At 36.7% G+C, this 23,886-nt stretch overlaps 1 protein-coding gene across 1 annotated transcript in view; it reads left to right on the top strand.

Moving 5' to 3' along the window:
- Positions 1–23,886, top strand: part of LOC135086718 (calpain-C) — a 321,338-nt gene that overhangs the window by 123,477 nt on the left and 173,975 nt on the right. The window contains exon 2 of the mRNA XM_063981497.1: positions 11,818–11,956. Coding sequence (XP_063837567.1) covers positions 11,819–11,956 — 138 coding nt within the window. The 5' untranslated portion in view covers position 11,818. The remainder of the gene's footprint in view (positions 1–11,817; positions 11,957–23,886) is intronic.

Raw genomic sequence — 23,886 nt, forward strand, 5'->3', positions numbered from 1 at the left:
CCAATGATGACATAATATTGTACTGAAATCTGCATCTTACTATAGGCTTACGAACCTCAAAGTTGCATAGCGTACTATGGAGTGGACTATGCTTGGTGTTTTTTATGCAATCGAATCTGAAATGAGGAGATCCGTAAACGATCTAAAGCCGCATGGTGGAATAGTCCGATGTATTAGCAAGCTGAAGTGATAATGGACAGGACACATAGTATGCAGAACTGATGGCCGATGGGATAGCAAGTTTCTGGAGTGGAGGCCACGTGCTGGAAAGCTCAGTGTAGAACGTCGCCCACAAGGTGGACTGACAACCTCATAAAGGTCATAAAGGCAAGAAGGCGCTGGATGCAGGTCGCTACCAACCGGTCATTATGGAAATCATTGGGGAAGGCTTATGTTCAGTAGTTCCCTATGGTTGAAATTATTATGATGATGGCAAAATATTATGCTTATGTATACCAAAGTTCCAAAAAAAAATTTTTTCACGAATTATTTATTTATTTATACTTCAATGCCAAAAATATTAACATAGGCGAACTTAATGCCATAAGGCATTCTCATCCAGTTTACCTTTGGGTTATATACACATACATAAATAATATACAATGTGTACGGGCATGTAGTGATCAAACTTTAAGGGCGTAATCTATGGACAATTTTATCTATGAAAATACTTCAAATTTGGGGCTAGTAAATGAAGGTACACAGGTACATGTTTAGCTACAAATTAAGGATCTTTACACCAAATAGGGCTCATTTGGCCACACTATTTTATATTAATTGCCTTTATGGCTTAAGACTATTATTACTTAAAAGTAAATCACTATAAAAATCTACACATAATTATCCTTCTAATGTACAGTCGCGGAATGAAAAGGTTCGTCACCTTAGTGTCGGTTTTCGCTTGCACTAGGTACTGTAAGAGTCAAACCTGCCAACATAACCGTGCAAGAAACAGTGCTGCTAATATTTAAAAATAAATATGACGTTTGCTAACGAATAAGGTTTTGCTTGTTTATTTTTCTATCCCATCAGTGCAATGTAGTTTTTTTTATTTAATAGATAATGGCAGGTTGAACCAACAAGAAGGTTTTAGTTTAACAATCATAGTAATCTTCTTGACAAGTTAAATCGTCAAACAACTTTGATCTGAATAATTTTGAACTTTACTGGCGAACAGTTAAAGATTATTTTCTCTAACTCGAGATTATTCTGTAACATAGTATCAAAAGCTAATAATGTGCTCGCGATTCGTTGAAGGAATCAATTTGAAAACTGACGAACCTTTTCATTCCGTGACTGTACATATTATAAATACGATCTGTTATACATTAGATACTATGTGAAATTACATGTTTAATTGGTATACATGTTACGGTCAAAGTGATGAATGTGAAAATTATGAATAATCGCCGGTTATTATGAATAATTACCACATGATTTGGTAAATGTGATTAATATGAGGTCATTTATGTGTGTATAAAACTAAATAGGCGGCTTAGGGGTGGCCCAAGGGCCACCCCCGCCGCACCTTAACCTACTTTTCACTTTAAATCAAAACATTATGTTATAGGCATCATGGAAAAGGAATATTATGCAAGAAACATTCCAAACTCATTATGCCAATTAATTATATTAATATACTAGCAGCCGCCCGCGACTTCGTACGCGTGGATCCCGTTTTACCCCCTTCATCTATCTTCAGCGGTTAACTCCCCTTCCCGTAGGAATTTTGCAATATCCTGTTGTAACTAAGCTTTAAGTTTACTAAGGTACCTGCATGCCACATTTCAAGCGTCTATCTTACGCAGTTTAGATTTTTTCATACATATGTTTTTTCCCGCTAACTCCCGTTCCCGTGGGAATTTTACGATATCCTGTTGTACCTAAGCTTTAAGTTTACTAAGGTACCTGCACACCAAATTTCAAGCATCTAACTTAAGCGGTTTAGATTTTTCATACAAAAGGATTTTTCCGCTAATTCCCGTTCCCGTGGGAATTTCGGGAATTACTTTCTTAGTGCACCTCTACGGTACCTAAACTACGTCCCTTCCAAATTTCAAGTGCCTACGTTTAGCCGTTTAGGCTGTGCGTTGATCTGTCAGTCAGTCAGTCAGTTTCTCCTTTTATATATTTAGAAGATAGATAGATTAGATGATAGCTAGCGGCCGCCCGCGACTTCGTACGCGTGGATCCCGTTTTACCCCCTTCATCTATCTTAAGCGGTTTAGATTTTTTTCATACAAATGTTTTTTCCCGCTAACTCCCGTTCCCGTAGGAATTTTGCAATATCCTGTTGTAACTAAGCTTTAAGTTTACTAAGGTACCTGCATGCCAAATTTCAAGTGTCTATCTTACGCAGTTTAGATTTTTTCATACATATGTTTTTTCCCGCTAACTCCCGTTCCCGTGGGAATTTCACGATATTCTGTTGTACCTAAGCTTTAAGTTTACTAAGGTACCTGCACACCAAATTTCAAGCATCTAACTTAAGCGGTTTAGATTTTTCATACAAAAGGATTTTTCCGCTAATTCCCGTTCCCGTGGGAATTTCGGGAATTCCTTTCTTAGTGCACCTCTACGGTACCTAAACTACGTCCTTTCCAAATTTCAAGTGCCTACGTTTAGCCGTTTAGGCTGTGCGTTGATCTGTCAGTCAGTCAGTCAGTTTCTCCTTTTATATATTTAGATTATTATGATATAAAAACGTTCAAAAGTTTGGCTGTACACGTACACGTACACAAGATGTTGTTCTCTTTTATAAAATTTGTTAGTACTAAGGTTGAATTATTAAATCACTGTTAAATGTGATTAATTTATCACTTTTACCGTGACTGTCGGTAATTATTCATAATAACCGGTTATTATTAATAATTTTCAATTTATCACATTAACCGTAACATACATAAAACAAAGGGCTATCATACTATACATTTAAACTGTTTTCTAAAATAAACTATTATTTATACACACTTCAAACATCACACATACGCCTACTAATTAATAATTAGAGACCTGATACATTAATAACTGAGAACCAACTAAGAGAAAGTGGACTGTTTTACGAAATTGTCGAAATTTAAACTATAAAACTATACAGTGTGTCCGGGCATGTAGTGATCAAACTTTAAGGGTGAAATCTAGGGACAATTTTATCGATAAAAATACTTCAAATTTGGGGCTTGACCCATTTATCGCAAAATTACAAGGATTTAAGTTTTTAATTTTTAGTTTTCACCTCTTCCTTAAAAAACAAGTGAAAGCGTGGGTAGCTTAACATTAATAAGCAAATATTTTATATCATGCTATAGCCAATAAAATTATCCCTAGTAGAAATAGGAAACAGACACAAGATTCATACATTTTATGGGAAAAAGAATGGATTTAATTTGAAAAATACATGATTTTTTTTACTTCGTTTTCAGTTATTTTCCAACACAAGAAAAACCAGGTCGTTAAGGTATGTTTTATTAACCGCCTTCAAAAAAGGAGGAGGTTATAATATGTTCGACTGTATGTATTTTTTTTTCTATGTATGTTCACCGATTACTCCGTCAATTGTGGACCGATTTTCAAATTTCTTTTTTTGTTCGATAGGGTACACTTCTGAGGTGGTCCCATTGTCACCAAGTTAGGATCTGATGATGGGATCCTAGGGAAATCGAGGGCAACCCTCAAATTTTATAGGCACGTATATCGTTTTTCAAACTTTTTCTTAACTTATTCAAGTATTTGCTCCTGGAAATCATCATCTCATATTGATGAGCTGATGATAGAAGGTAAAACTCCTTAATACTTAGGAATTGGAAGATAATTCTTTTAATTTTATAGATAAGTATAGTTTCTAAAGTTATTCAAGTGTTTACATCAGATATTCATCATCTCATCACGATGAACTGGTCATGGTAGGTACAACTCCTTAATGCTTAGGAGTTGGAGGATAATTCTTTAAATATTATAGGTACAAATAGACCAACAGTTGTATTCTTTCATGTTTTTAAGGTGGGCTGACGGTTTAAGGTCTTTTTAGGTTTCCTATATGGTAACCTGTATTTTGTAGGGAATATTATTTTACACTAGACATGAAGAATATGGTCTCAATGTACTGCCTACCTTCAGTGGTAACATCAAGGTAATAATTAGTTAACTAAAAAGCAAGAAATGAGTAAAATTTTATAAAAAAAATAAAACCGACTCCAAAAAACCTACACTAAAAAGTAGAAAAATAATTACTAATTACCTACTTATTTATTAGGACGAATTAATATTTATGTAGGTATACCATGATTGATACTTTTGGAGTCGGTGCAGGCAAACTTTACATGTTTCATAATCTTGGCACCGACTCCAGAAGTATCAATCATGGTATACCTACATAAATATTAATTCGTCCTAATAAATAAGTAGGTAATTAGTAATTATTTTTCTACTTTTTAGTGTAGGTTTTTTGGAGTCGGTTTTATTTGCATTATATTATTAGTATTTGAGCTATTCTACAAAACGAATGTATAAACGAAACAACTATACTCAACATCAAATAAACCGCACCTTCCGCGACGCGAACTTTAACGATTTTCTTCTGACACAATCATGGTGCCCCAACAATATTGGTGTTATTTGAAAGCCCAATAAATATCCTTAAAGAAAAACACATTTAATCCCAACTATCCCAACTAATATTATAAATGCGAAAGTAACTCTGTCTGTCTGTCTGTCTGTTACGCTTTCCCGCTTAAACCTCGCAACCGATTTTGATGAAATTTGGCATAGAGATAGTTTGAGTCCCGGGAAAGAACATAGGATAGTTTTTATCCCGGTTTTTGAAACAGGGACGCGCGCGATAAAGTTTTTCTGTGACAGACAAAATTCCACGCGGGCGAAGCCGCGGGCGGAAAGCTAGTTTCTTGATAAATGATTAACATATACCATAAATGTGACTTGAAAAAATACCTCACTTTGGGCCAACCTATGGGATCAATTAGACCAATTTTTATGGTTATAAAACCAAATAATGATCTCACGTGTCCTCTTTAACAGATGGATAGCGATTAATCCCAACTTAACAGTTTTATAGCCATAAAAGTTGGCTCTAGCGTAACTACCTATTTTTTGAAGAAGTGACTCTGGATCCTTCTAAAGACACATTTTTGGGGTAAAAACCTTTCCTTTAATGAAATGAAGGTTAGAACTAGGCTTTCAAATGGTGCCAATATTGGTGGGAAGTCACGTGGGGAAGCATACGTTTGAAAATGCTTGTCGCGGGAGGTGCGATTTATTTGATGTCGAGTGTATTTACAAAGATTTTACAATACGATAATGTTTTCTATTCGGAGGCCGTCCGTCGTGCACACACTGTATAAAAGGCTAGTTCAGTGATTCGTCCCACCACACGTTCGTCCCACTGGGACGAAACACTGAATTCAAAAAAAAAAAATTTCTTTCTGGATTCGTCCCATTTCATTAATTCTAAAACATAATGAGATTTAGTACCGTCAGACGAACCTGTTGTGGGACGAATCACTGAACTAGCCCCATTTTCCGAAACTATAAGAGCTATACTGTTGAAACTTGGTGGGTAGATGTATTCTGTGAACCGCATTAAGATTTTGATGCAAAAATAAAAAAATAATAATAAATATTGGGGGCTCCCCATACTTAGAACTGAAACTCAAAAATTTTTTTTCATCAATCACATTCGTGTGGGTTATCTATGGATAGGTCTTCAAAAATGATATCGACGTTTCTAAAATATTTTTTTCTAAACCGAATAGTTTGCGTGACAGACGCTTCCAAAGTGGAAAAAAGTTGGTGCCCCCCCTCTAACTTCTAAAATAAGAAAATAAAAAATCTAAAAAAAAAATCCATATGATGTAATTACAAAAACTACCAACGAAAATTGTTTTGAACGAGATCTAGTAAGTAGTTTTTTTTAATACCTCGTAAATCGTAAACCGCTTATTACCTTAACGCGAAGCGGGCAGGTAAAAAAACTCGATGTTTCCGATTTCAGTAATATTTGAGTATGTTCTACCTATACATTATTGATACGTGTACCAAATATTTTTGTAATATAATGACTAGTTTAAGAGTTATGGGTCTTCGAAGTTTATTTATTTATTTATTTTAAGGACAGCCAACAAAGCATACACCTTATCTAATATAACCTTAATACATCAAACATTGTGTGGTATTGCCTTACTTAAAGGCTGCCACGGCATGCAAATAAGTGTACTACTAATGGAAGGCAATTTTTTTTTATCTCTTTTACATAAATCATGTTTAAAGTCTACAGTTCGTTTCGGATACATAGTCCAATCTTTAGACTATTTATCCGAAACGAACAAGTCATGCAATACAGCTTTAAATGGCAATGCCAGATTTTGTATGGAAAGTGGCGTCTTTTTTTTTTTCGCGCGGCCATCGACCAAACTTTGTTTTTTGATGACAAAATAGTGTAATAAACCAAACTTACTATGGCATGTATACCTCTAACTAAACTCAGTCTAAACTGAGTTACGAGCATTAGAAGTTTGATGATTTTCATATTAGATTTGCTTTTTGTGCGCAAGTTTTGTAAGAAATTGCAAAAAAAAATTGCGTTTTTTTTTTATTGCACTGATCCTGCTCCATACTGATGTCTGGAGCCTTTAATGGATGGTATTGTTTGTTTACACATACAATCTCATTATTTTGTTGCAATTTCTTACAAAACTTGCGCACAAAAAGCAAATCTAGTATGAAAATCATCAAACTTCTAATGCTCGTAACTCAGTTCAGACTGAGTTTAGAGGTATACATGTCGTACTAAGTTTGGTTTATTATACTATTTTGTAATCAAAAAACAAAGTTTGGTCGATGGCCGCGCGAAAAAAAAAAGACGCCAATTTCCGGCATTGTCTTTTACTAGGTGAATATGATATTATGTCGATGCTCCCAGAAGATGACCGTGACAGGCGGCTAAACTGCGATTGGATTCTATTGATTGTTGAAAAATGGCCCAAGTTAGTCCTAAACTCTTTTGCTCGGAAAGCCATAACCTAACCTAACCTAGACGGTCTAGCCAGTTTGTATGGAGTGTTAAAATTAACCTGAGACAGTAGATCACGGCAGTCGATTTGCCCATTAATAATTTTGTACAAAAAAAGGTGGTCATAAATTATTCTGCGATTGTCTAGACTATTTAAATTAAAGTATTTCAGTCTGGACTCATATGTAGGAAGGCGCTTTGCCAATCCACATTGATAAGATAGGTGCCAGAGGAATCTTTTTTGAATAGCCTCTAAACGACGCTTATGCACCTCATAATAAGGGGTCCATATTACACTGCAATACTCTAAACCAGAACGCACTAATGAATTATATATTTTTATTTTACTGCCAATTTTTTTGAAGTCCTTACAATTTCGCAATATAAAGCCTAACCCCCTTACTAATAAAAAGTTACACAGTTGTTGAACACTGTTTTAAAATGACATTTCCATACTAAACGTCACTTTAAAACACTGATCAACGAGCGTGTAAGTTTTATTAGTAAGGGGGTAAGAGTTTAAAACTTTTTTTAACCATCTTATCAACGTGGATATGGAAACGGAGCCTATTGTCTATACAGTGTGTCCGGGCATGTAGTGATCAAACTTTATGGGCGTAATCTATGGACAATTTTATCGATGAAAATACTTCAAATTTGGGGCCTGACCCATTTCTCGAAAAATTACATCGATTTAAGTTTTTAATTTTTAGTTTACACCTCTTCTTTAAAAAATAAGTGAAAGCGTGGGTAGCTTAACATTAATAGGTAAATATTTTGTATCATGCGATAGCTAATAAAATTATCTATTAGAAGAAGAAGAAAGCAGACACAAGTTTCATACATTTTATGGGAGTAAGAATGGATTTAATTAGAAAAATACATTACTTTTTTCACTTCTTTTTCAGTTATTTTCCAACACAAGAAAAACCAGGTCGTTAAGGTATGTTTTATTTGCATTGTATTATTAGTATTTGAGCTATTCTACAAAACGAATGTAAATTTATTAGTCTACGTCTATTAGTTTTGACGTAATTGCTAAACAAAGATACCCCTTCCCAGCGGTTTCCATAGCGCACGCGACATGCGAAAATGCACTGCCTGAAAGAATCACACAACCTATTCCGATTACTATGGAAACCGCTGGGAAGGGGTATCTTTGTTCAACAATAGCTTCGAAACTAATAAACGTAGACTAATAAATTTACATTCGTTTTGTAGAATAGCTTAAATACTAATAATACAATGCAAATAAAACATACCTTAACAACCTGGTTTTTCTTGTGTTGGAAAATAACTGAAAAAGAAGTGAAAAATGTCATGTTTTTTTCTAATTAAATCCATTCTTACTCCCTTAAAATGTATGAAACTTGTATCTGTTTTCTACTTCTGCTAATAGATAATTTTATTGGCTATCGCATGATATAAAATATTTGCTTATTAATGTTAAGCTACCCACGCTTTCACTTGTTTTTGAAGGAAGAGGTGAAAACTAAAAATTAAAAACTTGAAGTATTTTTATCGATAAAATTGTCCCTAGATTTGGCCCTTAAAGTTTGATCACTACATGCCCGGACACACTGTACAACGCCATAGATAAATAATAATAATATGAATTCTAAGCCTGGGCGCAGACCACCGATTTTTATTTGGCCGATAGTTGAACCCGATTCTAATGTGTATGAAGAATCGCCCGATAGCAAATCGGTGTAATGTGCGCACTTTCATACTTACATCTCCATCTTATCAACAGCCCGACCCAATTATCGGCCAACTAAAAATCGGTGGTCTGAGCCTAGGATAAAAGACCGGGAAATGTATTTTTTTCATTTGAACGTGTAATTGTTTGGTTTGAACCAAACTTTGAGTGAATGCTGTATGTCCGAAATTAATTTTCATAAAGTTTTCCTAGAAGGCACAATCAAAATGTGTTTTCTTTTTACTTTTTGGTAGCACACAAGCTTACATGTGCGGTGCATTAGCCCTTTAAATATGGATGCTCGTGGACGCGGCTAAGCGCTAAGTACCTATGTTAGAACTTACTGCCGCGTATTATAGGTACTTCTGGCGCGCTAGGCTTACTGCACTGCACAGTAAATAAATCATATACCTACTGTGCTTTTATGTGAAACGCGCGCCTGATTCAATCCCGGTTTCTCCGAGCGTAGGGAGATAGGTACTGTAGGTACGCTAAAAGAGAGCATTATATCCACCTGTAACCGGAAAATATTACAAGTATCTACCTACAGGTATTGAAGGCCCGGTTTCTATCCGGTCCGGTGCCGGGCCGGTACTCAAAGTAAGCCGATTTCCACCCTATCCGGAGTTCCGGACACTAACCGGACAAAAATCGACTTATTCACTCAAATATTTATTCTTTTTGCTTAACTGCGCAGCTTAGTCACAAAGCGCGGGTGGAGGGCACCTGAAAATAACGCGATATGCCTAAGCCCATGTATTGTATAGGCCCTATACAATACATGGGCATATCGCGTTATTTTCAGGCATTTGCATGCCATGCAGCCCATGCTCATATTGCTCATATTAGTTCGAGGGCATTCAGTGACCAAAATGGTATTCAACATCTTAGGGTGGGTTGCACCACAATAACCGCCCGATTTTGGCCGGTTATTGTAATAGTTAGTGTCAAATAAACTGTCAACTTGAAATGTCAATGAAAAGATATTTGTATTTACTTTAAAACTTAATAAAATGGCTTTGATTCGTGATATTCTTTGGGAATCCAGCTCTCCTGAACTGAACTTAAATTGACCGATTTGGAAAATGAGCTGATGGTGAATTCTTGGACAGATTTCGGATTTCCAAAGGCATGGAAACTACGGATAAACACAGAAAGGGCTCGATGTGCTATCGTAGCAATAGCAGTGCTTCACACTAAAAGAAGTTTAGAAACCCAATGCTATCAACACTCAATAACACCGAAGATTCATCAGATTAATGTTCATTGATGATGAAGAGTTGCATACACAGAGGACAAATGACGACCTTAATAGAAATACCGCGATTATTTTGGTACAATATAATAAGGATTAATGCTATCACGTCTTTTGTGCTATATCTATAATAATAATGTAATAAAGAAGAAAAATATGTATTTTTGTGTTTGTGTTTTTGTATGTTGTAAAGAATAAACTCAAAAAGTACTGGATCAATTTGTAAAATTCTATCACCATTAGTATCCTATTTTTTTCTGAATAACATAGGCATATTTCTTATAGTTTCTAATAATTTTGTTAAATAACTATTAGGCCCCTAGTGTATGTATACAGTTGCTAAAAACATTATCATTCCATCAACTTCTCCAAAGAGCCTCTACATGTTGAATCTGTATCCTCACGCAAGCCTCCTATAACGGAGGATAAGTCCCGTGATTTCCAAAAGAGACAAACAGTAAATATCTTAATAATAAACAAAAAAATTTGTACAAAAGATTTATTGCTTTCTCTCATTTTTTTTGTCTTGAAGACAATCAATTTCTAGTTGAAGCTTTAGTAACTCAAGTTTATGTTTTTCTTCATTATTTCTCATAAGTTGCTCATGTCATTCCTGTTGTTGGCTAATGGTCTGTCTAATTTTTTCCAACTCCAGTAGGCCTAAGATGCGCGCCGTGATAACTTTTATCGACGTCAAAATGTATGGGCAAAATCGATAAAATGGCGTGATAACCGCATATCGCGGCGCGCATCTTAGGCCTACATATCTTGGCGATACTTCCATCGATTTTTTGCACATTAAAACATTTATGTGTTTGTCCACAAGAACTTGCAGTCTGTTCATCTCCTTCTTACTAAAATTGATTACTTCTCTTACCTGAAAACCAATAATGTAAAATTATGAGTGTGCCACCTAGGTATTGGGTTGAGGACTGAAGTAATTACCTAATATTAAAATGTATTGATATGGCTTATGCAATATGAATTCTAGTTCTATTTATTTCATTAATTATTATTAACGAAGATAAAGGTCCTACCTATTACATAAATTTGTTGAGAGTGTGTTTTACACATTATTATGAAAAGTAAACTTAATTTTAAACGATAGTCTATCATCTCAGTTTTCGATTCCGTACGGTCCATTATATAGGTACCTACTTTGATACGCTAAATAACTTTTTAGTTTAATTTTAAAAGTTTAAAACGATTTTATATTTATAAAATGCAAAAACATGAAAAATGTAACGTCGTCGATACGTATACTTCCAAAATACTGAACTGTCCTATGCATGACATTGACAGCGGGGCGCCACCGTCAATACCGGATCGCTGGTTCCGATTTTTGCCATGTTGGAAACCATATAGTTGAACGATGGTAGCGCCCCCCTGTCATTGAGTTTGGTGGGACACAGTTCAGCGTGGGTCATCCATAACGTCAGATCAGATAGACTGACAGCAGTGACAGCTAGTGTTCAGTATTGCCATATTTGAAAATGGTACCCGCAACGAATTTGGGGTAAATTACGCCTTATTTCACTGGCAGCCCTTTTAACTACATAGAACAAAGCTAATGAATACGCTGCTGGTGCAGCCCATTTTTTTGTAACCGTTACAGTCAGTGTTATTTCTACTGCTTGACAAAAACTTTACCTTTAACCGCTATTTTGGTGCGACCCACCCATATTATTTTAAAGGCTTGTTTCTTGTGCTGCCAAAGTTTTCTTTAAAAGCCAACGTATACAATAATTAAATTTTATGCGTTATGACGAAAGGATAAGGAATGTATCTTGCTTGACAAGTATACAGATTTTTATTTCATCAGTAACTTTCTCTTCACAGGATGACAGACTACGAGCGCATCAAGACCGGGTGCCTCCAGCGCGGCGAACTGTGGGAGGACCCGGACTTCCCCGCCACGCAGTCGTCCGTGTTCTACCACCAGACCCCGCCGTTTCACTTCGTGTGGAAGCGGGCTAAGGTAGGTTCTTCCTAATAAATAATAAATATCCTTGGACATTTTACACTGCGCCTCTAGTCCCAAACTAAGCAAAGCTTGTACTATCATTTGGGTCTAGACAACGGATGTAAACACACTTAAATACTTTTTTTGTAGGTAAGTACAACATACTAGAACACACCCATACCCGTCATCATATGGGTCTAGACAACGGATGTAAACACACTTTTAAATACTTTTTTTTGTAAACACATACTATTATACATAGAAAACACCTAGACACGTCACAGAAATTAAAATTCATCATTTCATTTCTGCCCGGCCGGGAATCGAACCCGGGACCTCTCGGCATAGTAGTCCGTTCTGAACCACTACAAACGGCCGACCCTACATTTACAGTCAAAGATAACAAGTAAAACATCTTTAAACTGACTTCTGGGTATTTTAGGCTGAATTTCACTTCCTTATTTTAACCGTGACTATAACCATAACTGGTGTTTTTTGTATGGAGTGTGACAGATTTTTAACGTTAAAGTAAGATGGTGCAATCCAGCCTTAGTATCTACTCATTTGATGCGACCTTTCGCATCATGCAAACAGTAGATAGTTATCCCACCAAAAACATTCTGTAAAAAACTAGCCAAGTCTCGATGGAGCTGCTTGTTTATCTCTAAAAAGTAATGAAATCTAGACAAAGTCGTGCCAAGTCTATGGTTCCTTACTGCGATTTCTTTATTATTATAGTTAATGTTGTGTGACTTGGCCGTTGAAGGGTGTCAAAACCAGGTGCTCCATGACACCATTGCACCAATCTGTCGCCAGAACCGCTACTTATTGACGATGGAAAATTGCCACTTGGAAAACGTTGATTCAACAATAACCAGTCAATTGTAGGCTTTATAAAGCTGCGTATTTCAATAATACTTATGTATGATTATCTTAATAAAGATTGTTCAACGGCCAAGTCACACAACATTAACTATAATAATAAAGAAATCGCAGTAAGGAACCATAGACTTGGCACGACTTTGTCTAGATTTCATTACTTTTTAGAGATAAACAAGCAGCTCCATCGAGACTTGGCTAGTTTTTTACAGAATGTTTTTGGTGGGATTTCACTTATTTTTGTAGAAAGTGGCAAAATTTTTTAACGTCGTCGTTTTATCGATTTTTTTTACGATATTAAACACAAATAAACTCAACGACCTTTAAAATGGACAACGAATCAGAATTGTTTTAATAACATGACCTTAGCGATCCTTACAATATAATAAACGAAATCAACGAAATGCAAATTACACAACATTCAACTTAATCGACGGGGGCACAGAATAAGTAATAGTACAGGTACAGAAGGATTACTCCGCAAGACGATTTAAATAAATGCGAGTCTTGCTACGACGCGATACAGTGGAATTCAGCTCGCACAGCACTACGTACCTACAATTTTATTCACCTACAAGTTTTGTCTCTTTCTATCGCGTGCCTCTGAACTCTTCTTACGCTGTTAGGGTTGCGGTCTAGTGAAAAAATAATTAATCTACTTATTTGTAATGAGGTACGTATGTAGGTAAGTACGCATTCATTATGGAAAACCTTGGGAGAGGCCTTTGTCCAGCAGTGGACGTCATTTGGCTGAAACGAACGAACGCATTCTGAGCAGTAGTCATGGTAGGTTAGGTTCCTATACTATCCTAAGAATTATTGATTACCTACATGGCCAACATACCTTTCAGCATCTTTGGGAAGCGAAAAAAAAGATAAATCCGGTAGATTTCTTTTCGAATTTAAACACCCGAACGCCGCACAATAATATTTCTTTCTCTTTATGTCCATTTTTAAATAATACTTCGATCATAGAATTAGGTACTACAACGCACGCCAGCGTCCTGACGGGCGCGCGCGTGACACTCGACTGATATAATACCCGCCGGCGGGGCGCTTCGCTGTAGGTAATTATCGGATGTACCGCGCGGAGTGAGCCAGGCCTGACGGGGGGCTCTGGAAAGGAAAAAAATCTGGACACCACTTGCTAGTGCTAGCGCCATCTAGCGGTAAGCGATACAGGCGAACACCACGGTGCCGGAGTAGTATTGATTATGAATGTGGTGTTACTCCAGATCTTCGATTTCCCTAGTTTTTATAGTTTTCCCTTTATGTGGCCATTAAACCCTAACTCTGTACCAAATTTCAGCTCTCTGAGTTTATGGGAAGTACTAGTTCTATTTTGATGATCATCAGTGAGTGAGTGAGTGAGTGTCGTAAATGCGAAACTTTGCTTTCGCTTAACTTCGGAACTAAATGACCTACAGACTTGAAATTTTGGATTTTAAGTATGTGATTATAGCTTACTAGATGACGAAAATTTCTGCGTTCTGGTCTTATCCAGAGGTTCTCAAATAGGGGCCTGAAAATGCGGCGAAATGGTTCCAGTAAAGATGGTACGGCAGTGTTTGCTTCGCGCTCGACTTGGCGGGGGCACTGCCGTGCCCCCAGATGACTCTCTCAGCACTTAGTTAAAACGTTAAACAAGAGGTCAACATACTTTTGGGGTGAAAAAGTAAAGAACCCCTCAGGATTTGCAAATTATAAAGGTTTTGATATAGTAGGTACCTAAAATAAGGAACTGAAGAGCCATTGACATCGACTAAAACAAAATTGTATTATCATCAAAAGCGTGGTGACGGCAGAGTAGAATACATTTGTCACCAACCCCTACTCTTCCCACGAGTGTGTCGTAAGAGGCGACTTAGGGACTACACATCAAACAGAGAACGGGCAGCAGCGCTCTCTGAAAAACATCAATCTTTTAAACTGCGACCTCCAACCCGCCTGCCAAGCGTGGAGATTATGCCAAAACCCTCCACTATAGTTGAGGAGACTTGTAGTCCAGCAGTGATGATGATTATCAAAAACGCCGCATATGAATCGTAAGCTATTGGTAAGCGACATTGATTCTCTACATTTTTTTTTTCTTAACTTAGTGTCAGATATAATCTGCCATAGACAATCATATTGTATTCGACTTTAAGTCTTACTACTTTCATTTTACTATGTCCGAACCAATAAAATAGATACAATTTGTCTACCATTCTTTGTATTTTGCATTACACCAAGTTCAAACCGTTTGTTCCAACAATAAGTAAGAATATAAGCAGACTTATGCACGATGTTGATAAGTACGAGTAAGTTAGGCCTCAGCCTCGAGTTTAGCGGGCAGCGGGGCGGGAGCGGCGGCGGCGCGGGAGCGGGGCGGGCAACGCAGACCCGTTCTCGAAACAAGCGGGCAGCTCGCGCGGCGCTTTAGCGGCGAAATGTTGTGTTCGGGGTTGTGTTGTCGACATATTTGTTTTTATTCGCAAACGAAATGTTTGAACAACGGCGACAATTTTATTTCGATTCAAATTTATTCCTAACGCTCGATTTATTGTGGGCAAAAGAAGGAGTGCGCTGCCCGCTCGTTGCCCGCTCCCGCGCCGCTGCCCGCTCGTTGCCCGCTCCCGCGCCGCTGTTTTCGAGAACCGGTCTATTTGATCTTACGCATAAGATCCTGCCGCTCCCGCGCCGCCGCCGCTCCCGCCCCGCTGCCCGCTAAACTCGAGGCTGAGGCCTTAAAAATACTTTAGCTACCTACTTCAAATCAACTTTGCGTGGATAATTTTTTTTTCCCCGTCCTTATAGTAAACCTATTTTCGTTACGGTACGCTCGCCGGTTACACCTTAAGCAGTTTTAAAATATGCGATATTTTAGCCTCATGTGTGCTAAGTTGCTAACACACATAAACTCGTAACCTAATCTTATTTGTAGCTCAGTTATAAAAGCTAGCGCAAAGACGATCACTTTAAAGCTTATAGCAGAGTTATAAACCCGAAAAGGGATCGTAACGTATCAACTCGAGGCGGTCAGTGTGCTTACCATGAGTTTACGTTAGGTGTGCTCGCTAGCGACTACGTAAAAAAATGACATTTATTGTATGACATATTGTGCAGCGCCCCTAGCGGCTACTTTCAAGAAACAAAATCTTCATAGAGATTTTTGACGTACTCGCTAGCGAGCACACCTAACGTAAACTCATGGTAGGTGCACAGATGCTTTGTATGAAACTCCATACTGCAATGCAACGCACAATTGACATCGTGCGAAAGGCGATACGGTTTTGATCTCTTTCCGAGTTGATAAATCTGCTATGAGCTTTAAGCTCATGTCAATTGCGAGGCGAGGCGTTTACGTTATGGTGCGGATAAGTGTGCGTTGACTGCGTTGCAGTGTAAAGTTTCATACAAAGAATACTGACCGCCTCGAGTTGATACGGTTACGATCCCTTTCCGGGTTGATATATGTGCGACGTCCTAAAATAGTGTTTGCGTTGGGAAATGTTAAAATTGCCGCGGGGCGCAACAGCGTAGCGGTGCAGTTTTCGTCATTTTACTGCAGACTTCAAAAATAAGAAACGATATTAGTTTGCGTCCGATATCGCCAATACGAGGCTTTTGACTTGTTCGTCCATCCGTAAACTGTTTGTTGGTTTAGGACAGGGAGTTCTGTAAAAAGTTTAAAAAACTGTGTTACATATTTTGCTTGAGGTGAGTATACATAGACTACGGAATTTCTATGTAATGTAACGTTCATACGAATGTTAGAGGTAGGTATAATACATTGTCATGTAAAAATTTTAAAGGTACAATACACGAATTTGTATTCTTAAAATTACCTTACAACACATACGAAGTTTGTCTGACCTTTCGCCAAACACCCTGTATATTTTGTATTTAGGTGGACGACACAAACACGTGTTAAATAAAAATGTTGAGGACACCACTTGATCATCTTAATCAAAACGTTTGATAGTTTTTATTTGATTGCTTTAGTAGCAGATAGGGCATTAAAGCCAATTTCTGTCTGGCACCGGACCTAAACCAATTCATGGCAATTCCAATTTACGAAATGGCATCCAGGCATCCCTTAACACCAATATCACAACATCGTAATGGACATCATGTTCGGGAACAGCGACAATAGTAGCCGTCGCAAATACGCGACTCAACGTAATTGCTAAACGCGGCGGACCAGAGCCCGCTTTTCCATTGAACGTTAGCGACGAGGGCCCCGGCTCTTAACTTAGACTGCAGGGGCGCTGTTTCATTCTACGGATTATGCAGTATCCGATGCAATGATATACGAACTGTGCGATTTATAGGTACCTACATTTACAGTAACATATATAAAGTAATCAGGTTTTTACAGGTATCATATTTTGATTACGTTAAACTGAAAGAAAAGAAGTTAGAGAGAAAGGTAGCCACAACCTGTGAATACGGCGTAACGGATAATTTACTTTTGTTCTTTTTGGTTTATTGCAAAAAAGCTGATTATTTTTTATTTTCAGGTTAAAATTTTGTTTATATTTATACTTTTATCTACACAGGGGCTCCTGTTATAATTTTATTATGCCCTCAACAAATTAAATCCGGCCCTGGTTGTAATCCAAAAGCACTATCAATAACACTGCGGAACAAAAAAATAAAAAAATCTGCGGCATCTATTTTGTTAATGGTTTTTGTAAACACATGTACTAGGGCACTATTTAAGTTGTGAGCCTAACCTAACCTAACCTAACCTAACCTAACATAACGTGTTGTTAGACGACATCTGATACTTTTAATGAAAAGTTTGACATTTTTGACTACAACCTCATTCAAAACGTTTTATCATTTGAGCACGTTTTGTATTATTAACATTGAATTTAAAATTATCTTGACTACAAAAACATGGAATAGACTTGCGGAAATTTTCGCGCGAAGATTTATTATGACTTTCGACGTGGTTAATCAATACAAAACTGAAGCGGTCAGCTAAATTTCACTTTTGGGGATAAAAATCTGTCCTTTACCATTGTAAAACGCTAGTTTAAGAAGTTTAATATTGTATGTCATTGGCTCACCAGTGAACTTTGCGAAAGTCGTCCAAAATGACTAATAGTGGCGGAAAACATTGATGTTGTCAGAAAAATGGAAGAGAAACCTCGTCATGTGATATATCGTAGGATTGAGATAATCCTAGGCATTAATTCCACTAGCAGTAATAAAATATTGTATGACCATATTATGGTTAATACGTTTTTTTCTCGCTGGATGTCATAAAATTTTTCAAACGCTCAATAGGACGCTTGTGTCGTTTAGTCCTTGGAAATGTTTGATAAATACGTTTAAAAAGCTTTAAAAGCCGTTTTTTAAATTGTGACAGTTGACGAATTAAGGATCTATGCATAATGATCCTGAAAATAAACAGCTATCGACTATGGAGGTGTTTTAAGATGAACCAATTCCAACAAAAGTCCCATGCGCTCGGAACACTATGAAACTTACGGTCGCCTATTTTTCCGAAATATCCGATTATATGACAGAAACTTCACTAGAGAAATTTAGAATGGTTAATTCTTAATAGTAAACAGCCACTTTTTTTCCAAAAGTCTTCAGTTTTAATAAGGGAAACTGACCAGCATAGTCGAATCGCCATTCGTGACGAAAATGTGAGCTTTTACACGTCTCGTCAAACAACTGACTATTTGAACACTCAAAATATGAAATAAACAGGTCCAACGCTACAAAATTCTTGCTTGGAATCTAAACACTTCTTTTGGTACCCATATACTAAAATTAAATGCGTGAACAGCGATTTATGTGTCCAGAAGCAACTGTCGGTGCGGTCAAAAATCATGCTTTGGAGGTGCCTCAAGCTGAGTGGAAAAAATGCTATGAAAAGTGTTTCAGACACATTAAAAAGTACATAAATCATGAAAGACAATACCAATAAACGCAATCAATACCATTTTAATAATAAACTACTTTGTTTTCATAGTTAGGCTCACAACTTAAATAGTGTCCCACGTATTAGACATAAATGGTGTGCATTTACTTTCTTTGGATTGACTCTGGTTCTTGAGATAAACGAGACGCAAGAAATCAATGAATAAATTAAACGACCCTCCCTAAACTTATATTAATTTGATTATACCCCACTAAGTTTTATTTTCTACTCATGTATTAGTGTAGTTGTAGTTACAACAATTTAGTAATCAGCTACTAGACCTTGAAATTATCAGTTTGTGTCTTTTAAATTAATTTTTAAAGAGCTTTTGGTCTCAAAAAATATGAGTTCATTATGAAAACTTTACGTTTACAACCCCAACAGTTTTTGTTAATATTTGGCTTGGAAACTTACAAAACCAAAGAAATAAGATCACGGAGGTAGTGATAAAAACCTACCAAACATATTTTGGTATAAAACTTCCATAAAAGAATAAATATTGGGGGTCCAATATCGTCTCCAAGCCTTGTGTAGACTCTTTGCCATACTGGAGCCAAGCTGAACGTAAAGGACTTCAATTTGGAAGGCCAAAGATATGAACTGAGCTTTCTAATCACTAAAATGATCAAAAGTCAGCCAAATTAAAGTCCTTAACGTCCTGAAACGTCCGTTTAAATACGGAAAAAATAAATTCGATTGACCGCAAATCCGTACTCTTATAAAAGACACTGTATTTGTAAACCACAAAACACAAATTGAACCTGAAGCATGGCTAAGCTTTGTTTTAGTAGTCAAACAATATTTGGGGAGGCATAGAGCACCAGACTTCAGAATTGGTTGCTAAATTGTTTTAAAAATTTTACACATAAGGAGCTTATTTGAGTATTAAATTATTTTCTTTACAATAACCATTTGGACAGGTTCTCCCATAATCTGGGTGATTACAGTGAGGAATAAGCAGAGCGGTTCTACCAGAACATCAGGATAGTGGAAGAATGATATCCACGGTCAATGGGACCGCCAGATGATGGCTGATTACTGTTGCCATAATTATGGAATTTTCCTGACCAAAACCATAACATAAAAGCTTACAGAAAAAGCTTTTTGTAGTTTTTTTTTTCTATTATTTTGATGAAAAGCAAATAATATCTTTAATTTTTATATCGTTCTTAAATAGGATCTTAGTGTAAATATTTTTTTTATACAGATTGGTATTTTTATTTTGTTTTTTTTTTTCATATAAATAGTTAATAGTATTTATCTCAAGATCTAGAGTCAATTTGACAAATCGAATATTTTTCTAGTATTCAGCACACTAGTCGCATACAGAATTGACTCTAAACTACCATGCCGCAAAATGACTGTTCCCCAGTGTAATCACAAGAATATCGCGTTGGAAACCTTCGGTTTGCCACAACGCAAATACGAACTGATATTATGTTGATATTACAAAACTGCACGGCATTTTCGCTTAAAGAGGGTTTCCGTTCTTTGAGCCTAAAGATGCAAAACGGGCGGCGGAAAGCTGCCGACGACGGTATCGACAAAATTGTGATTCGAAGTCTACCGTTGGCCTGCACCTGGCTGTGATTAGTATTCGAAACATACCTATTATGTAGGCATTCCGTAGTCGAATAAAGAACTGTTAGGGCGATGACCGGACGATTGATAAAACAGTCATTCTTAAATCACTTCACGTTTGTCCTTACACTTCGTTGTATGGTTAGTGGGACAGTTAGCTGACATCAATGTCTAACCACTCATAAAATGCTATTAAAGCGATAACGATTTTAAAGGGCTTCAAAAGGCAAGCCAAGGATAAGAATCTTAAAATTAACGGGGTACTAGTATCGACTCCGAAAACAACTAGGTACTGTTAATTATGAAAAATCTAAAACGTTAAAATAACGGTATCGTTGTGGCCAATGAGATGCTGTCATAGTGACATTGACAATACGTCAATGTCACACGAGAATCAAACGTCAGAATAGAGGGACGCGCGGAGACGACTCTGCGCGCTTTTGTGCTAAGTGATGAATTGTAATTAAAATAAGGCAATATAATGTGAAAGATGAGTATCCAGTGTTTTATTTATGAGAATAGATCGACCGGCCTCTAATAGTACTTAATCATTATTTTCGCAATAAATCCACTTTAAACAAACAATTAAGAAGCTTAATAATTAATTTATAACAACATGTTTTTTAAAAGTTATTTTTTTATAAATCTAAAATAAAATATGAACAATCTATCATACATACGAGTACAATGTGCAACGTTCACTTAGATGAAAAGAAATAATATTTATACGATTTTAAAGAATAATACTGTTTAACTAATAACCAATGTTAAAATGTCACTAGTATTCTTACTTTCTCATAGGCGCTATACGTTTATACGAGTAACTGCAATCGGCACAGTCAGCCAGTATTTGCCAAATCTGAAATTTTGCGGATGAATTTTCGAGATAGCGGTCGGTCAGACAGAGGTTTGCCGCTCGACAAATAGTCAAATATTAACCAACAGAATATACGGCTCCTCTTTTACGTATAAAAACCGTTATACACGAGAGGATTACCGAACTGGCGTAGATAATACTTATTTAAAACTAAAACTTATGCGTGTAGCTTCGTACAGAGCTTGTTAATTTAAATCCTTAGACGGCACATTAAAACTCAGATTCTTTTTATAGTACGAGCGGGGACCGTAATATACCCTGCGTCACTTGATACTAAAGATTAAGCTCCATGGCACATGTTCAGAAAAGTTGTGATAAACTTAGAATAATTAATAAACTCGATTTGGCCGAAAGTACAACGCAGATTTTTAATGAAATCACGCGTAATATTTTAATCACGCGTAATATTTTTGTGACATGGCTCTTACCTAATACCTTGAACTTGTGGGGTGTATGTGGCATCTAAGGCTAATGTTACTTTACGACCAATCTATGACGTCATATTCAGTCGGACTGACATGTCCTTCAAAATACGTAATCTTTCCAGACGTTTAGCGGCAATCGCCGACCAAAGTGAGGACACATTTTTTTTCATCTATGAATCAAATCCAAGTCATCCGAATCCTCCCAGTCTAAAGATCAAAATTTCATTTATACTATTAAATTAATTATTATGCCTTAAGCTAAATACGACGGTAGAACAACCTGCAACAGGTGGAAAGTAAGTGCGTACAAGGGCACTCAACTAAGCAAGCTTGCACTGCAACTTAGTATTTAGCAAGAACCGACGCCCGCGCTGTCTGGCCTGGTAGAGTCGGATCAAGGGGCCCTCCAGTTAACAGTCTAATGCTCGCTAATTGGAGATTCTTCAACCTTCACTAAGATACCGCTTAAATTATCCTGAGTATTCTAATATCCACTCAATATCTATTAGAAATTCTAAAACTTACCAGTTTAATGAGGCGCTAGGCCCGATTTCCTCCAAGGCGGCACCGCGGTGAAGTGTTTTGAAAAACCAGAAAAACTGATTAATATTCAAAATAGGTACTTCTCCGCTTCGCTCCACCTTGGTGGGGACAGAGTCTTAAGCCACTATTGACCTGAACTAGCGATAATTATTTATCAAAATAACTTTTCTCTGGCTGAACACAATAATAATTGGATTAAGTTGTGTGAAAAGGACTACAGTGTAGTGCCTGCCTATACGATAGATGTGCATAAGCGCTCCTGCACACGACGCCGCTACCGCGCCGCCGCCGCGCCGTCGCACAGTGGATCGAAATGGCGTTAAAGTGGACATAGGGATTTTTTCCGGAAAATCGAATTTTAAAAATTGCCAATCGATAGTCCTTTGCTCACTCATTACGACATGTCATATCACATTTTTCTCTAAACCTGATACTTTAGCTTAAAAAAAAATTGTGTTTTTTTTTGTATGAAACGAGACAAAGTGCTAATTTTCTCCGAAGACCTGCTAGATCGTGACTTGAAACAACCTAGGTCGGTATAACTGCATTATTTATTAATATTCTAAGCTATTTCCAGCTGCTCCAAACCGCAACTTAGCCTGTTAAACGATTCCGAAAAAAATTAAAATTGACTCTTCTTGTAATTGTATTTTAGTTCTTTTTTTTAGAAAAAGCGTCGATTACGGTACTAGAAAGTGATTTTATCGTTAGGTGACATTGTTATCTATTCTCAGAATCTGTTAAACCCTTTCTTTCCTATCAGCACATGACTTTAAAACAACAATGAAGTTACTCATACCTCGTAAATAACGTGTTTTGCGAATAAGCAGATAATGGTCAGGGGTGGGGGTAAAAAACAGATAAGGATTGTTTATTTGTTTTAAATTTAGTTTGGGCTGTGTAACGTCACCAATAACATTCAACTTTAAATGCGGTTTTTAACATTCAATGGAAGCTATTGTGAATAATATAGATTTGTTCGTAGTCTTAAGAAATACCTTAAAACCTTTGATGGACAGTGAGGAACTTTATAATCACCTTTAGCAGAAAATGGTACATTTGTCAGAAGAAAACAGTGTTAAGAGCGTTTACGCCGTTTGGCGCAAAAACAGACCTTTTTCAACCCGTTACAATCATTAACCAGTTACATTACAAATAAAAGAACTTTGCAATAAAACGACACAACCCTCTCGAGTTTTGGCTCGTTTGATTCGTATTGATGAGGACTTCTATTTTATATGGTAACCAGGGTATGATGATGGAGCTGAAAGGTAGCCATATAAACTCCGCAATAAGGCGACACAACCCCGTCCCACTTTGGGCTCATTTGATTTGTCTTAATGAGCACATTGGCCTAGATAATATCAGTATGCAACCCTATGAAATGGGAATGTTCGTTCCATTTCGTTTCAATGTGTTTTCATTTTAATTATATAATAACCCATTGCAAAGGTGAGCACAAGCTGAGAGCTGAATAATAAGAGGGTGTATAAACATAAATGTCATATTGCTAACGCTGCGCTTTAACACAAATGTTTCGACAAATTTTAACTTTTCCATCCTGCATCATAAATACTAAAAAGTCAAAAATAAAATTAAATAAAAAAATATTTTTCAAAAACAAGCTTTTAATGCTCTAAAAAGAATAAAATAAAATATAAATTCTTTCAAACCCATCAACCTATTTACTTAACTCAATTTTATTTATAAATGATTT

The sequence above is a fragment of the Ostrinia nubilalis genome, chromosome Z (genome assembly GCF_963855985.1).
Source record: "Ostrinia nubilalis chromosome Z, ilOstNubi1.1, whole genome shotgun sequence".
Classification (NCBI taxonomy): domain Eukaryota; kingdom Metazoa; phylum Arthropoda; class Insecta; order Lepidoptera; family Crambidae; genus Ostrinia; species Ostrinia nubilalis.